The sequence below is a fragment of the Ictidomys tridecemlineatus genome, chromosome 12 (genome assembly GCF_052094955.1).
Source record: "Ictidomys tridecemlineatus isolate mIctTri1 chromosome 12, mIctTri1.hap1, whole genome shotgun sequence".
NCBI lineage: Eukaryota > Metazoa > Chordata > Mammalia > Rodentia > Sciuridae > Ictidomys > Ictidomys tridecemlineatus.
Window position 1 is genome coordinate 10,833,187 of NC_135488.1, and position 18,206 is coordinate 10,851,392.

The following is an 18,206-nucleotide window of genomic DNA, read 5'->3' on the forward strand; positions in this document are numbered from 1 at the left end:
AAACAATTATATTTCTGACCCACTTATTCTAGTGTTTTCAGCAAGAGATTAATAAATATGAGAAAATAGTGAGGGGGGGAACTAAACCTGGAACCTACTTAGTTTTAGTCCTTAGTAAGATAGTCCTCAAACATAATTTATGCTTGAGACTTAAATAATTTGTTTTAGTAGTAAACTGCTATTGACATTAATGAACTTTGTGTTGCTGTTATTCTTTCAACTTTCAGCCCTCTTTTCCCTGATTTTCAAATGAGAATTTTCAACTTTAGAGGGGAAATTTATACGGAAAATACTGGATCCTCTGATGCTCTTTATCATCAAAACCATGGGGGGTTTTTATTTGTTTGTTTTGGGTTTTATTTAGGTACACAAAATGTTTTTATGTACAAACTAATATTTAATTACTATGAAACTGAGTGTTACTTTTATTAGCTTCTCTATTATTTAGATAAATGCTCTAGTGTAAGAATAATTATATATTAAATAAAAATAATTGCATGAAAAATCTTTGTATTTTAAAGAAATAATGTTTCCTAGATATCTGTATGGAAGAAACCTAAAAGAAGTGAATGTTTACTGGGTTTGTTTGTGGAAAAAAATCTGGTTTTGTCTTGTTTTTTAATGACACTGATATATTATACTATAATGTACTTCATAGTTTGAATTCAAAGAAAATTAAACTGAGCAAGCAGCAAACCACACAAGTTGGCAGCATGCCACACGAACAGCTGATCTGCCATGTAGATCACCTTTCAGAGCATGTTTCTGGGCTCTTCTGCTGACAGCCAGGAGTGACAGCAATGCATTTGCAGCCACTCTTTTCAGGGTGTCTCTGGAGGACTTTCCTTCATAGCACTGCAGAGAATACAGATCAAGATGGTTTGAAGAAAAGTTTAATTTGGAGTAAAACTGTTGTGAATAAAAGGCATTGCCAGGTTTCAACTACCGTGTAAACCACTGAAATCTGATGAATCAGTAATATTTGAGAATGCTTGAGAAGGCTGCATAAGTAATTTATAATAGGAAAAGACCAACACTCACTCTCAAAGATTCATCATCTACAAAAAAAAATTTTATTTATTATTAACACATAGCATGGTACTTATTTAAAACACACCAGGGTGTGCCCATGTCAGCGTGTACTCACACATGCACCACACACATATGGAAACAAGTCCTTGGAAAAGTATTCATCAGTAGAACTGCCATCCAATTCCAATCTTTCTTCTTTTGGGGATATATCCTCTCCCTTCATTTCTATTGGACATATATTTGTATCCTGTGTGATTTGGTTCCTCTGATCTTCCATTTTTATAGTAATATGTACTTGTTTTTTAAAAATTACATAATGTGGGTTTTTAAAAAATTTTGTTTTCAGTTGTCGATGGACCTTTATTTTATTTATTTATATGGGGTGCTGAGTATTGAACCCAGTGCCTTGTCCATGCTAGGCAAGTGCTCTACCACCAAGCCACAAGCTCAGCCCAGTGTGTTTGGTTTTTTTTAATTTTCAATTTTTTAAGCTTCTATAGAAATGGAAAATCATTTATTATTTTGAAAATGCTAATACTAACATTTTGATATATGTCCTTTATACATCTGAATTAGAAAAATTTCATAACAAAAAATTTCTAACATATACATAAGTAGAAAAAACATGATAACAAGGCCCCATCCTCTTTAAAAAAATTTTTTTGGCTAAGGATTGTTAAGTAAGTATTAGTATAGCACATATCATCTAATATACAAAACCGATTCTAATGCCTAACAAAATTAACCCAGATCAAATTTATCTTTTCTCTTTGTCTCCAAAGTGTCTTTTTGAGCCCTGACATCATATCTGTAGTCATTTCCTACCTAGAGAGCCCGGCCACCCATTCCCAAGAGTGCTATAGGTACCCTGCAGTTGCTGCTGTCCCCTTGGATCATTGCACCCCTGCCTAGACCTGATCAGTTGTCCTGCACATGCCCTACACTGCAGACCTGTCTGTTGGTTTCCCTGCAATGATGTTTAACTTGCTTTTTCTCCTCTGTATTTTCCATCTGCTGGATGTTTTAGCTTTAGAGACTTGACTAGATTTAGGTTCAACTTTTAGAGGTAAGATCTCACCTGGATATGTATGATCAGGTTTTAAAGGGGTTCATAAATCCAGTTTAAAACTCTAGAAGTTCCTCATTTGCTTTATAAATATTACATATAATTCAAATTCATAATTCTTATATCAATAATTTCTGAAATGATTCAGCGTTATAATATCACTAAAATCAAGCTTAAAATTATATGATTTCACATGAAATACAGTACTCTTACAATTCCTGATGAGCCTGTGCTTGGAGACCTAACATGGAGAAACCTGTGCAGTGCCCACCCCCCCACCCCCGCCACTCTGCCCCCAGCTTTACTACCAGGGCTAGCAAATCCATCTTAAGAACTCTCTTAGGCAGCTGCTTCCAACCAGACAGGTCTCTATGCGATTGATCACTTAAATTTTAAATACCCACACCCAGGGATGCTTGGTAACGACCATTCCAAGTGGAAGAAAGTAACCTTAAAAATAGAGAAAAACAAAACAAAAAAACAGGTAGAGAAGTATTATAGGATGATGAATATATGTGGAGTAGGATCATTAGGTTACCTGTGAGAATACTAATTTGTCTATAAAGGTAGATTTCACCTTTAATAGAAAAATTGCCCTAAAATACTCATCTTAATTGCATTTATTAGTAATTTCAGAAAAGCCAAATTGATCTCAAAAAATTACCAAACATCACCATATCAAGTAGTTAGGAAAAGAAAAAAAAAAAAACTTGAGTGGAATAGTTGTGTGACAGATGGGTCTCCACCCCCCCTCTCTTAAAACCCTCATTAAAAATGACAATATGGGGATTACACACATGGACTCTTATGTGGGCCTCAAAAGTCCAGAAATTAGAAAGCAGCAGGATAAATAGAAGTGGGGTGAGACTCAAAAATCCTGAATTGTAAGTGGTGAATGGGCAAGCTGAGTACTGCCCAGTCCAACACTGAATTACTGACGGCAGAGGAAATTTAGCACCAGTCTCCAGGGGAAGTGAAGGAGGTGGAGGAGGATTGTTGGGAAAGTCTCTATGCAGGAGTTCCATTCTCAGGCCCTGCTCACTGCCAACCAATTTCTGTACAGCCAAGCCACTCCTCTTCCTTCGCTCTTGCAAAATCCTGCAGGTTCTGGATTTTCTGGGGAGGATAATTAGAAGCATTCTGCCCTGGCAGAGTAGGTAATTAGTGGGTTAGGGTATTCCACTGAAACAGGAAGGACCTAGTGAAATTGTACACATTTAAATTCTGAGTCCCCTGCTCTTTTCACCCACTTTCCTACAAAACACTTAGCAGTTAATTGGGTTTTCACCTCCAGGCAAGAGATCAAAACACTGCTCTAGGGAATGTGATAAGGTCCAGAAGACAACCACACCAAAATCCCTTCGAGTCCCCTTGGACAGTGAAACCTTGACTGACTGAGCTCCACTCAGAGGCTCAGGGCTGTCTACACTATATAATCTCCCAGTCTTCAATGGAGCAGATAACCAAGGTAACCAACATCTGGGAAAGCTCCGCACCAGAAAATACAGAGCAAAATAAACAAAGAAAAGGCCAGAAAAGAGAGATTATGTAGGAAGAAGAACACTTAATAGGAGTTCCAAACAAAGTAGAAGAAATGTCAATGAAGAAATTTTTTAAAATATGAATTTATAGATGGAAAGAACCCCCAAGAGAACCTAACACAGTGGAGAGCAGACCCACACCTAATACTAATATTCTAGTATTGAAGAATACTAGAGAAAAAGAAAGATTCTAACTTCTAGGAAGTGAAACAAGAATCATAATGGCTTCAGAATTGTATACAGCAACACTGAGAGTTAAAGGGAATAAATCATGCCTTTTAAATTCTGAAGTAAATTATTTCTAACTCATAACTCTTACTAGTCAAGCTACACATCAGATATAAGGGTAAAATAAAGACTTTCAGACAGCTACAACTTAAGAAAGACCTCTGCATGCTTTCTCTAGAAGATACAAGGGAACAGAATTTATATGAAAAGGAATGAACAGACCAGGCGAGGACAGAGGGGACAGTACACTGGATGCACTAAACAGGATGCAGAAGACTGCAAAAGCAAAGAAATAAAAAACTCCCAGGAACAAGGTGAATGGAGATCCCAGGAAGACCCTGGGCACCAAGCAAATCCAAAGGATATGGCAGAGATGTCTTCCGGAGATGAATTCCAAACATACCAAAAGGACATTTGATTGCTGGCAAAGAAGCTTATTAGAAACAGAAAAGCCAACAAGTTGAAATACATACATACATACACACACACACACACACACACACACACACACACAACAGTTATCTTTAAGGAGAACAAAAGCTACACAATAAAAGAAATACTGTTTTCAGCTTGGTTCAACTGTGTACGAGGTTTGCACAGATGTGATACTGTACCTGCATCTATTCTCTAATGGAGGTTCTGATGTCATTACCAGGGGACTGAGAGGGGAGTTCACTTTGTCCAGGTAGATGAGGAGGGTGTGAAAAGACAGCTTAAGATTCTCCCCCATGATAGGAATTCAATAGACAAGATCACTCTAAACCTGAGTGATCCAAATAGAGGAACAAATGCATATTGGAGACCCTGAAGGGAAACTACAAAATGATTAGCTAAATGAGCTATAAGTGGTGAACTCTCAGAAAAGGAAAAATAGGCAGGAAGGTAGAAGTCATTTACTCTAGGTTAAAACCTGTGGAACTATTTGGTGCTCTAAAATACGTACTTGGTAAAAAAAACCAAAACAACCAAACAGGACTAATCTACAGTAAATCCATCTACATTTCAACACATGCTAAAAAAAAGATAAAAGGAAATTATTTAAATAACATTGTTTTTCATGCTGAAAAGCAGTCTGAGCATGTGCATATGACACAGCTGGATGTGAGAAACCACAGGCAGGAAAGCTGAGGACAAGCCCCAGTGACAGGTGTTGGCTACTGCACTATTGGGATGCCCAAAAAGAAGAAAGCTAAACCAAGGAAATTCAGAATAAGAAATAATTCATCTTTTTATCAGTCACTGGAAGAATGAAAATAAAAAGACTCAATGACTTTTTTCTAAGTTTATGTTTTTATATTAATCCCTTCTGTGCTTTAAGTGATCTAGAATATTATAGATCAAATGTTATCTTTATTTCTTTTCTTTTGTCTTTCTTTCTTTCTGAAAGATACTTAACATAACGAACAGACTTTTTTTTTTTTTTTTGGTGGTGGTGCTGGGAATTGAACCCAGGGTCTTGTGCACATAAGACAAGCACTGTACCAACTAAGCTATATCACTGGCCCACAAACAGACTTTTTAATTGTAGTGAATATTAACACAGAAGTATCCCAACTATATAAGCCAACTCTTCAGCAGATTTACTCTTGAAATTCACCATTCACTAAACACAAGTACAATAAATATTTCCTAAAATGTGACATGAGAATTCATTGTTTCCTGGCTTTACTATCCTTAGATATCAGATTAATAAAATAAGCAAAATTAATTCAATATATCCATCACAGGCAAAACCTGTGAGACTGTAATTAATCTTATTATCTACAGGTATTTCCAAATGAAACCTATTGAGAATCTCTATAGAGAAGGTCAAAATCCATTATTTCAAATGTGTTTAATATTTAATGGGCCAAAGACAGCTAATAACATCATTGAAAATATTCAAATTCTGAAACCACCTCAAAATGGATTTGTGAAAAAATAAATACAAAATTATGATCTAAGTGTGCATAATTTCAATATAAATCCATTATGGTACTTTGCTGTAAAGCAGTCTTTTAAAAGCTATTCTGCTAAGATATTTTAATTAAACCTCAAAAGTAATTTATTAGGAGGATGCAGAATTTTAGAGGCAGCTGAAATTTAACCAGTTTTGTAGTACAATCCTCTCATTTTGCATTTGAAGAACCAAATCACAACCTTGCCTAAGGTTCACTCTAATATATTTTTTTGAGCATGTCTTTATATAAAATTTAAATCTATCTTTGAATAATATCAATTTTAGAATACTATTTCTTCAGATAATTTAAAGAGTGCAGTTTGCTTTGCTACATCTAATACCTGGCACAACTCATAACCTACAATAAGCATAGTATGATACAAGCTTTACTTATGATAATATGCTAATGTTTAATGTATTCTGATAATATTTTAATTAACTTATCATTGTTCTATAGGGCAAAGGAAACACAGTGGTTATAGCTTAATAGGACCATTAATAACTGCCTGCCTTATATTAAGCACACATTTTCTCAATAGTGTATCATAGGTACAATTCCTCTCCTCACTCTCTGTCTTAATTTATCTGTGCCTTTCCATCCAACTGATACTATGGGTCCATATTTACTTTTTTTTTTTTTTAAAGAGTGAAAGAAGTAGGATTTATTTAAGTATGAAGGAAAAAACAGAACTCTTGCAGGGCAAAGCAGACCCGATAGCAGATTGTCCCATATATACACAAAAAAAGAAGGGTATGATTTACCAGGAAACATGTTTTAAACAAATTGCTATTGTATCTATATTGGCACAGAATGCTGTGTATCTTCTGTGACTTAGAAGAAACTGAAAGGAAAATGAGCTAACCATAGGAAAATCAAGATATCCTATAGCTATAGAGTATCTCATTTTCTTCGGCCAAGAAAGATAACAACATAAGATCATAAACAATATTTTTTTATGATAAATAATATTACAGAACAGGAGGGAAGAATAAGGGCAAAGCAAATTTAGCAAATGCCTCTGGCACCAAGTGTTTTTTAGGTACCCTATTGTTACGAGCTGGCCCATCACCCTATATGGAACCATATATAACATGAGTCTCCTTGAAACATGGGGCCACTAACAATAGAAAACAGTTAAGAAATAAATTATCCCTGGCTTAAAGTCTTGAAATTTCACCACGCCCGGCAGGATTGGTTGCAGGAGCCAGACAGTCATGAGGAACAGCTTCCGGAGCTATTTGGTATGTTGGCGAAGGCAGTGAAGAGAGAGGCCAAGCACACTGTTCTCACAGCACTCTTCTCTGAGGGAAGTCATTTAAATTCCCTGAGGAAGAAAGCATGTTGACAAGAGCAAGGGCCTCTCTGCAAGAAAAAAGTGGTGTTCCAGAACCAAATTAGAAAATTAATAACTAGACTGGATTGAGGGTTGGGGTGAGAAACTTGAGAAGGTGTGAATTTGAGTTTTCGTATAATATTTTTTAAAAATGCAGACTCCAACTCAGTTAATCAAGTCTGTTCTGACAAGGAATGAGATAACTGGGATAACTGGGACCACATCCAGTTTTTGTTCTCAACCGAGAAAAGCTGAGGGGGATAACAGGGAGGTGGTGGCCACAAGAAAGCTGTTGTCTCCCAGGAGCTTTTTTAAAGAATGCTGTGAGGACCCTTCCCCCAGGAATCAGGCTTGTAGAGGAACTGCTGGAGGCAGATGAGAAAATGCGGGGAAGACTCCTTTTCAGGCTTCTGGTCTATGCTGGAAAGCAAAGAGGACTTTCTGAGGCAGGGGAAACTAAGTCCCCTGAGAAGCCCTGTGATAGCCTCAATAGGATAATCCTAGCTGAACCAGGGAGTCTTCTCCCTTTCTAGCACTTCAACTGAATTTAACATAATCAGGGCTGGTGCTGAAAATGTATAAGTAGCCATGCCATAAATATCTTCATGGCCACAACTCTCAGAGGCTGATAAGGATGGAAAATTTCCAAATTCTAAGCAGCAAAGAAACTGCAACAAATTGGCAGACAGAGCAAGCTTTGTGGCTAGATGACGGGGAAACTAAGGCAAATCTTTCAATACACAATTCTACTACCTTTCCACCTTTCAATGAGAAGGAAAAAATCATAAAATCATATAGCTATTTAAAAGGAAGATTCTTAATATTAAAAACTCTAGTAACAGTCCTACTTTGAAAAGCAATGAGCAATTTTAAATTAGGAAAAACCTCTAGTTCTTTTTTTAATTGTTAATCAATTTATACTTTTGTACTAAACAGTCATAATAAGCATTAATACTTTAATTCAAATAATTGAAAAAAAATTTTAACAAGACCCAGAGAAATAGTCAATTCATTTAAACACTAAATATACTTAAGAAAAATCAAGAAATCACACACCTGAAGAATTACTTCATTAAGTCTATCTGGAGATTTCTGGTTGTCCTGAGTTTCATCAAGAAGAGATGTGATGGTTGGATGAGACAATGAACTTGCTTTGTTTTTGTCCTGGCAGTGCCTTCTTGCCTCCTCAGTCAAGAGAACAGACAGGAAGTGCAAACTGGCCGTGTACAAGGCAGGGCATCTGCTGGACAAGCCTACACACTCGCAGAACACATCTAAGAGAGAAAATGATTTTAGATGTAAATGTTCAGAATTGAAAAGGAAATAAACCAAATTGATCTGAACAATTAAGTTTATAGCTTTCTTATTTTTAATGATTTAAGGTTATCGATAGCTCAAGTATACCAAGAACTCTAATGTTTCAATAGTTAGTATGAAGACAATATATAGAATCAAGGAATCTATTCTATTTCTCACTGTTTGGGTTTTTTATTTACATGAAAAGTGCATGTGTGTGTGGGGGGGTGTGTATCTACAAATGCACATATAGACCATATTTGCTAAGACTCCAAAATAAGAGGACTGTATGTACATGAGTATTGAGCCTTTGAACACCACTATGATATGCAAAGTCTTGAGAAATTTTAAATTTTAATTTTAATTTCACTACTAAGTTAAAAAAGAATTAGCCTAATTATACTGTGAATAATTTAGAATACCACCTTATAAGTAAGAATGTATTTTTCTGCTTTCAAACAATTTGTTGCCAAAAACACTTACAAAGAAGATAGTATACAGTGTCAATATGATGTACAATCACAATAGCAGATGTTAAATAATACTACAGACTCATAGTAACAAAATAGCATGGTATTGGCACCAAAAAAATATGAAGACCAATGGAACAGAATAGAAGACAGAGACAAACCCCCTGAATACAGTTATCTCACACTAGACAAAGGTGCTGTAAACATATATTGGAGAAAAAGTAGCCTCTTCAACAAATGGTGCTGGGAAAACTAGAAATCTTTATGTAGCCTGAATGAAACTTAAGCCCTCTCTCTCACCTTGCACAAAACTCAACTCAAAGTGCATCAAGGACCTATGCATTAGAGACTCTGCACCTACTACAAGAAAATGAAGACCCAACTCCCCATCAGGTAGGCTTAAAAACTGAATTCTTCAAAAAGACTTCTACAGCACAATAAGTACAATCAAGAATCAATAAATGGGATGATATCAAACTAAAAAAGCTTCTTTACAGCAAAGAAAACAATCAAGAATGTGAAAAGAAAGCCTACAGAATGGGAGATGTCACCTGCATCTCAGAGCATTAATCTCCAGAATATATAAAGAACTCAAAAAGCTTAACACCAAAAAAGGAAATAACCCAATCAATAGATGCGCAAAGAAACTGAACAGACACTTCACAGAAGACATGGTCGGTCAACAAATTAGTGAAAAAAAATATTCACCACCTCTAGCAATTAGAGAAATGCAAATTAAAATACATTGAGAATCTATCTCACTGTAGTCAGAATGTCAATTAACAAGAATACAGTAACAATAAATGCTGGCAAGGATGTGGGGGGAAAAGGTACTCTCATACATTGTTATTGGGACTACAAATTGGCGCAACCACTCTGGAAAGCAGTAAGGAGAGTTCTCAAAAAACTTGTAGTGGAACTACCATTTGATCCAGTTATCCCACTCCTGGGCATATACTCAAAAGACTTAAAATCAGCATACTACAGGGATGCAGCCACATCAATGCTTATAGCAGCTCAATTCACAATAGCTAAGCTATGGAACCAAACTAGGTGCCCTTCAACAGATGACTAGATAAAGAAAATGTGGTATAGATACACAATGGGATTTTAGGCAGTCATAAAGAAGGAAGAAATTATGGCATTTGCAAATAAATGGATGGAACTGGAGACTATCATGCTAAGAGAAATAAGCCAATCTAAAAAGACCAAAGGCCAAATGTTCTCTATGCTATGTGGATGCTAACACACAATAAGAGGGGGAGGGCAGAATAGAAGTTCACTGGATTAGAGAAAAGGGACTGAAGGAAAGAGGTGGGTATGGGAGTACGAAAGAGTAGAATGAATCGGACATAACTCTCCTATGTTCGTATAGGAACACACGACCAGTGTATCTCCATATCATGTACAACCACAAGAATGAGATCTAATTAAAGTAAGTTATACTCCATGTATGTATAATATGTTATAATACCCTTTAGTGTCATGTATATCTAAAAAGAACAAATTAAAAAAGTGAAAAAAATATGACGTGCAAAGGTCTCATGTCACAAAGAACATGAGTGGTTATGAACTGATTTGGAAAGAATAAGTAAGCTAAACTCAGAATCAACATTCAAATTAGTAGTCATATTAGATTCTTTTGAGTACTGATTTAGTGTAATCAAAGTAACATTGTTGTTTTACAGTAACTTTGTTAATTTGAAAAGTATGAACATAATTTTATGATTCATTTTTAGGTTATTTTATGTCTATGTAAGAATTATAGCCATCAGAATTTCTACCAGTCTGTGTCACACACTTAAGTTTACACAAAATAGAAATCTTTTGAATTTAATGTTTTGATTTTATCACTCTGAAAATAGTGTCAAATAAATAGGCTTAAGTTAAGGGTTAGCAATTTTTTTCTGTAAAGGGCTAGACAGTAAATCGTTTTTATGCTTTGCAACTCACTATTTTTGTCTCAACTTTTCATTTCAACTACTAAAGCATGAAAAGTGGTCTATGCAATACATAAGTGAACAAATGTGGCTATATTCCAATAAGACTTTATTTTACCAAAATAGGTAGCAGGGTAGATTTGGCTAACGGGCTTCCATACCTGATGTGAGCAGCACTTTGCTTCACAGTGTTGGAGATTCAGGTGGGTAAATTAATTTCCCCTAACAGATGCAAGAGGAGAATCTTAATCTCCAAGTTGAAGCAATCTCTTTCAATTTTCATCTCAATAAAACAATTTACAACATCGAGAGCATGGGATGTACCATAAAGGGTACATTATGGTAGACTCAGAACTCCTATATCTAGAAAAATAATAATTCTGTTTCTTACCAAACATATATTTCCTCATAATTCTTACTTCAAAACTACCATTCTCTGTATTATAATAAAGTTTAAATGTTTAAAAATCACTCAAATAAATTAGTGACTAACTTTGAAACTTAGAAATCCATTTTTAATACCTTTAAATAAGTTATTAAAAAGGTTAACATAAATGTTATAATCATTCACATATTATACTAAAATTTAGGAGTCTTAAGAAATAATAAGATTAGTTATTTAAAAATAAGTATTTGTTTATATTAGTCGGCAACTTTTATATGGAAAACATCTTATAAAAATAATTATACTGTACTCTTGGCATTTTTTGCCATAAAAATAATCCTGGTGTTTTGGGAAAAGACAATATTTTTATTGTAACTTCCCAAGTTATCATATGTACAGGATGGTATGTGTGAGATTTACCCATATATATATATCGCACTTATGTCAGAAGAGACTGATTTCTATTCAAAAGAAAATCTTATTGTTTTATTTTAATCTTATCATAAGTATCTTCATGAAATCATAGGCTCTTCTTGCTTATTTTTAGCCATTTTGAAAAGTGTTTCCGTTTTTCAAAAGTACATTTTTGGAGGGCTCCTCAAGAACATTGCAAATTCCTCAAACCAAGTGCCCTGGTTTCTCTTTCATGGGCCATGCCAAAGTTACTTAATTTTAGAGAATTTACATATCTAATTGGGAGTAAGGATTATCTTCATGTTATTAGCAGAAAGACCCCATGCCTGCGAGGACTTTCTTACCCGTCATTGCCGCCCAGTGCCTGGCCAGAGCCGAGGTGATAGACGGGTGTGAGACAGCACCAGCTTTCCTCAGGAGTGCAGCCAGAAGGTCAAATAAGTGTGTCCAGGTGTGATAAAAAGTCGATATTAACTCTACATCTACAAAATTAACCAAAACATTTCAAGTTACTAACACAAAGAAGAATAAGAACCTTTCAAAATACAAACTCTCCACACTTTGTTACACTTAAAATAAGAGGTATGTACTTGCCAAGTGAAAACCAATGTAGTTCAGCATTCAGCATTGCCCAGTCCCTTCCCCTCTCTACTGCCTCCTCAAGACATCTCCCTTTGCCTTCCTACATCCAAAGACACACTCAACAAGCCATCTTCTCATTAAAGTACACTAAACAAGACAGGAAGTATGACAAATGGAACATGTCATAATTTCAGAACTACATTTTGGGCACCTTATACAAACAAGTCATTGTGGTACTTCTGTAAATGTCAAGTTTTCTCCTATTTTCTTCATCCTCTCTAGTAGCTGTGTGCAGGGGTGAAAAGGAAAACATAATGTGCCAAAGTCAACACAGAAATGAAGAATTTCTCTGAAGAATCATGAAGAGTATTATTACCCCACGAAGAAAGCTGTAACACAAAAGGCGATTGTCCAGCTTTGCCTGGGGCTAACAATACAGCAATCAACCTTCTAGGTAAGGACACGTTTTCCCATCTCTGCACCTGGGTACATAGAAACTGGACAACAGTGGCTACCTTAGGACTCTGTGCTGTGCCATAAGCAGTATCAGTCATCCTTTCTCAAATTTCACTATAAAACAAACTGCTGAGAGCCATAGCCAAGTAGGAATGACGCATGGCAATTTCCTTGTCAGCCTACCCAATGTTGCTTAGAGGGAGGACTCTCCATTGTGGAAATGGGCTTTCCTTGGACCCAGGTCATTTGCCATAACATGCATGAATGTTTGAGAGTTTTGGTTTGAAAGGTGACCTTGCTCAGGGATTAGGGCGGCTCCGGGTTTAGGGTGGATCCTGCTGGATTAGGGTGGCTCCAGGTTTAGGGCATATCCTGCTGCCTCAGCCCCCCCCCCTCCTTGAGTTCCCGTGGAGTTGGGGTTCTGAGAGTATTTGGTATGCAGAGCCCGGTGGAGGGTGTGTATTTTCCCCAGAACGTGCATGTAGAGTGCCAGTGAGAGTTCTGGAATAAAGAGCTGCTGTTGGAATCTACAAGGCTTTTGTGGTGGCTCGGTTATTTTATGCCCAGCCAGACTGTAGCAATAAACTAAGGACTTATATCTAGGTGTTTTTCATCATCCATGAAATTATCTGGAAATAGCACTTTCCGAGGAGTTTGGTTTAGAGTAACCCCTGGTGTTTCACAACTGTCTTCTCATTGATAGCTCTCATTACCATTCCAACAAAATATTAATTTCTCATTGTCATTCCAACAAAATATTAATTACACAGATGCTGTAAATCTGTTTGGGTACTATATGTTTATCTGTACTTTATACCAACAAAGACTTTAAAGTTACAGGTCTTAAGAATTTAAGTTCAAAGATAAGTCAAACAGTAAAAAACTATTAAGAAAAAAAAGAAAATTCAGAGGGATTAAAAAGCTATTCTTTTTATTAATTTTATTACTATACATGCTAAATAACTTTTAATGTAATTTATTTACTTATATGAGTTATAACATCTCAAATTATATAAATTAGCAATTTAAATAAGTTTTTATAAATCATTCAAAACTGTGATTTTACCATAAAAATTTAAATACCTAATTTCTTATAGAAAAACATTTTAGTTTTTTTTCTTACCTTTTGCTAGATACTAAAAAATAATTTAACTACTACATGTAAACCCAGATAATGTCAGCATTTCTCCTTTCAGAACTTGATATAATTAAATAATAAAATACATATTACTTTTATTTAACTTCCAAAGACCAAGACACATACAAAAGAGGAACAACAAAAAGCATCTATGAGGCCACCAATGGCAGTGAAGATGCTCAAACTATCTCTTGTCATGTGACTTTGGGATCAAGCAATCCATCAAAAGTTCTCCAATCAGAGCCATCCATTCGCCACAGCTTTGTAGCACTAATGTTGCGTACTTCTTGTGCATCTTCCATGAACACCATGTCAATGCTTCTCAAGAGATATGCAAGAAAATCCAACAAGAGATATTAAATGTAAAATAACAAGATTTTATCAGTAGAGGTGAGCTTCGGCAGTCCACAGTCCACTGTAATATCTAAGATTTTCTTTGTTTCATATTCTTCTCCTAAAAATGAACCTTAACCCCTTAGGGGTGAGATAATAGCACCTTCTTGAGATTGCACAGTCTAGCCTAATAAGCTAAGTTAGGCTATCAACTGGAGCTTGTAAAATTCCAATTATGTAGTTACTGCTCCTCAAGCACTAGGATAATTTTAACATAGAAGAGCTGCTGGCTCTTCACTTTCTAGACCTGAAACCAAGCAAATCCATACAATTCAAAGGACTAAATAAGAAGGAATTAAATGGCAAGAATAATTATCAAATGATCAATTCTTCATTATACCCTAATACTTAAATATTTTAAATGTTTATTTTGCTAAAGAGCCTACACTGTTAATTTTCTCTATTACTAACCATCACATTCAATTTTTTATCACAGAATATTTTCCAATAATTTAAGAGCTTAGGAAATTTTTTATATTATATATGCTAAATTGGCTTACATCAGTCATTGCAAATGACTTATTAGTAGGGTATTTGGCTTCAGCCACAGTTTATAAGTGTAATGGCTAACGAGAATTGTCAACTTGACTGGATTAAGAGATGCTAAAGATTAAGAGGCTCCTGAGTGCGTCTATGAGGGTGTGCTTAGGAATGACTGGCATGTGGGATAGCCAACTAAAGTAGAGATCTTCCCTAAATGTAGGCAGTACCATCCAATAGGATGGTGGCGTGGATGGAATAAAAGTAGGAAGAACAAGGAAGCAGCAGAAGAATCGAGCAAACCTCGATTCTTTTTACAAGGGGTTCTTGATTGGTGCTGGGATCACCTGAGGACATCAGGCTCTTGCTCCTTCACTCTTCCAAAGTGGACTCTCCCAATGATTCTCTAGGAAGTTCCCAGAAGCCTTTGGTCTCAGAATCAGTGATTCCTCTTGTTCTGAGGCTTCAGCCTCTTGGACTGCTTAGCTACTGGTTCCTCCAGCTCTCTAGCCTCCAGATGGACATTGTAGACTTTTCTGCTTCTGGTCATGTAAGCCAATCTAATAAATTTCCTTTTTATAATCATATCTCCTGTTGGTTCTGTTCCTCTAGAGAACCCTGACTAATACAGTAAGCATAATTAATACCCAGGCCTCAAGGTACCTTCTATCATGACAGATGTAGAGAGCTTCTCCTCGTTTTAGTTGACAACACAGGGATGATCCTTTACTGAATTATACACCTGCCTCAAGTGGTCTCCTGGAACCACTTAAAACTGTCCAAATGCCAGGCATAATGGCACATGCCTGTAATCCCATTAACTCAGGAGGCTAAGCCAGGAGGATTGAGAGTTCAATGTCAGCCTCAGCAACTTAGAAAGATCCTGTCTCTAAATAAAATATGAAAAAAATTTCTGGGGATACAGCTCAGTGTTTAAGTGCCCTGGTTAAATTCCTGGTAACAAAACAACAAACAAACAAAAAAAAACATCCAAACTACAAACCAAATTATTCAAGCCTTCCAAAATACTTAATACAAACCAAAAAGTAACATTGAAGAGGATATCTGGAGCACACTAAGATTTTTTTTCCTCAATATAATTCACTTCCAACCTAAACTAAATACAAATAAATTAATAAATCTTACCTAATGCATTGTCGATGCATACAATGAGAACTCTAATGATATTATTAATAAGAGGTTTCAGAAGATCATCTTGTGTCACGAGGTTAGGTTCCACTAATAAACAGGACTGCAGAAGCCTGGACAAAGAGGATAGGTATTCCAAGAAAAAGGAAACCTGTTTGTAAAAGGAAATAAAATACAATGAAACATGTCATGTGAAAAGTACATCTCAAAATCTTTGCTACCTGCACCTTAGAGCATTAATCTCAGGATATATAAAGAATTCAAAAGCTTAATACCGGACTGGGGTTGTAGCTCAGTGGTAGAGTGCTTGTCTAGCATGTGTGAGGCATTGGGTTCAATTCTCAGCATCACATATATATTTTTAAAAAAGCTTAACACTAAAACACCAAATAACCCAATCAATAAATAGGCAAAGGAATTGAACAGAAAAAGTATTTGGGACGTGAATTGTGCGGGGGATTGGGATTGCCCCTGAACCTGTGTGGAGGCGGTGTGAGAGCGGGAATAAAGAATTGCTGTTTGAACCTACAAAGCTGTGTGGTGGCTCGTGATTCTGTGCCAAGCCGAGACATTGGCATTTGGCAAGAGACAACAAGAAGTGTTACAGAGAAAAGCGGATTTGCTAACAAGTCTTTTGTAAATTAGCATAAATAGGATTAAATAAAATACTGATATAATAGTTCAAAAGTAATTTTTTTTAAATGTTCAAAAAATTCCTACCAACAGGCACCTCCAATACACCTGGCACCTTTACAGACTGCAAGCCTGGTACTAGAGCTCTGGCTCTAGTCCTGCCCTAGACAGTCATAGCTGGTTTCCTCACCTCATTGGGTCTATGCTCAAACTTCCCCTCTATGGGATCTTTTCTGACAACTCTACCTAAAAACTTCAAGCTCCAGCCTTTTACCCATCCTCATTTTGGTTTTTTTTCATACCATTTGTCTCCATCTGGTACAATACTTTACATTTTATTCACTTGCTTACTGTCTGTCTCCTGCAACAGGGACATAGACTGCATGTGGGCAGAAATGTTTGCTTTGTTCACAGATGTTTGCTAGCACCTAGAACAGAATTTAGCACAAAGGAGACTGAAGAATTATCTGGAATGAGTTGAAGCTCTTATATATGCCCCAAAGCCAACAGCACTTAACCTACATAAGGCAGCCAGCATACTGGTCAGGAGTATGGGCTTGGAACCAACCTTCATGGGCTAGAATCCTTGCTCTTCCCCCTACTGAGTGAGAGCCCTACAACAAGTTGCTCATGTCGGAAGGCATTAATGATACCTCTTATGATTGTAATTAGGATTACATAAATTAGCTGAACAAAGACCCCTAAATGTTTATTACTGCTACTATACATATTCACTATATAATTCCCCAGTGAGCACCTGCCACGGGACAGGCACTATGCTGGACAGTCAGGACACAACAGCGTACAGGCAGAGGCTGCCTTCTCTTTCTGAGTGTGCTCTTCTGGCTGCATCTATCCCTCAGAAATTCAGCTTCAGCCCCTCCAGCTTCGTTCTGTATTTTGCATACATCAAGTATGCCTGGATAACAGGGATCTTGCCATGTCCGTAGCGTCTTCACTCACTTTTGGTTACCAGTCACTGTCTGAAAGGCCCTCTCTAGATACCTCGTGTAGAACAGGTCTCCTCTCCCCACTCGGACATCACTTCCAATCCCCTACTTTAGGTTTTCTTCTCAGATGTCTGTAATCATCAGACATACACAGATGTGCTTGTTATCTGCTCTCCCTGCATGAGATGCTGGAATATAGCAGCACTCCATAGCCATGTGCTGACAGACAAAGGAAGAGACAATCATTATGCAAACAAGCAGAGTCAAAGGAAACCACAATGCTGAACTGCTTCAAAGATGATGTGCACTGTGTTCCCAAGGGTCTTCAACAGGGTCTGCCAAATTCAGACAATTCAAAGAAGACACCTCAAAGTTAAAGTTCCTTATCTAGTTCATCTTTCTTTCATTAAAAAATTCTTGGGAGTCCATATTAAAATTAGATTTGAGATAAAATTTGTATTAGTAACAACTACACAAAAAATTGTTAAGCATATTTTACATATAGAATCTAACTAAAGGTAAGAAGTTGAAACAGTATATATCTATGAAGGAAAAAATATAAATTTATTTCTAACAGATTAGATTAAGAAAATATACATAATTTAACCACCAGGTATTTTACCAACTTTAACTTGGGTGAAATAATAGATACATAAGAGATGGCCTAAAATCATAAAAGGGGTAGATGGGCTATGCCAATGCTACCTGTTAAGTGATGCTCAACAATACCCAGACACTTGACTAAACCTTTGCAGCTGGTTAATGATGGAGTCAGGAATG

The 18,206-nt window shown here is 36.4% G+C and overlaps 1 protein-coding gene across 1 annotated transcript in view; it reads right to left on the reverse strand.

Moving 5' to 3' along the window:
• Nucleotides 1-18,206, reverse strand: part of LOC144369503 (rotatin-like) — a 79,511-nt gene that overhangs the window by 18,317 nt on the left and 42,988 nt on the right. Inside the window, 4 exon segments of the mRNA XM_078029781.1 lie at nt 750-855; nt 8,197-8,414; nt 11,990-12,127; nt 15,841-15,994. Coding sequence (XP_077885907.1) covers nt 750-855; nt 8,197-8,414; nt 11,990-12,127; nt 15,841-15,994 — 616 coding nt within the window.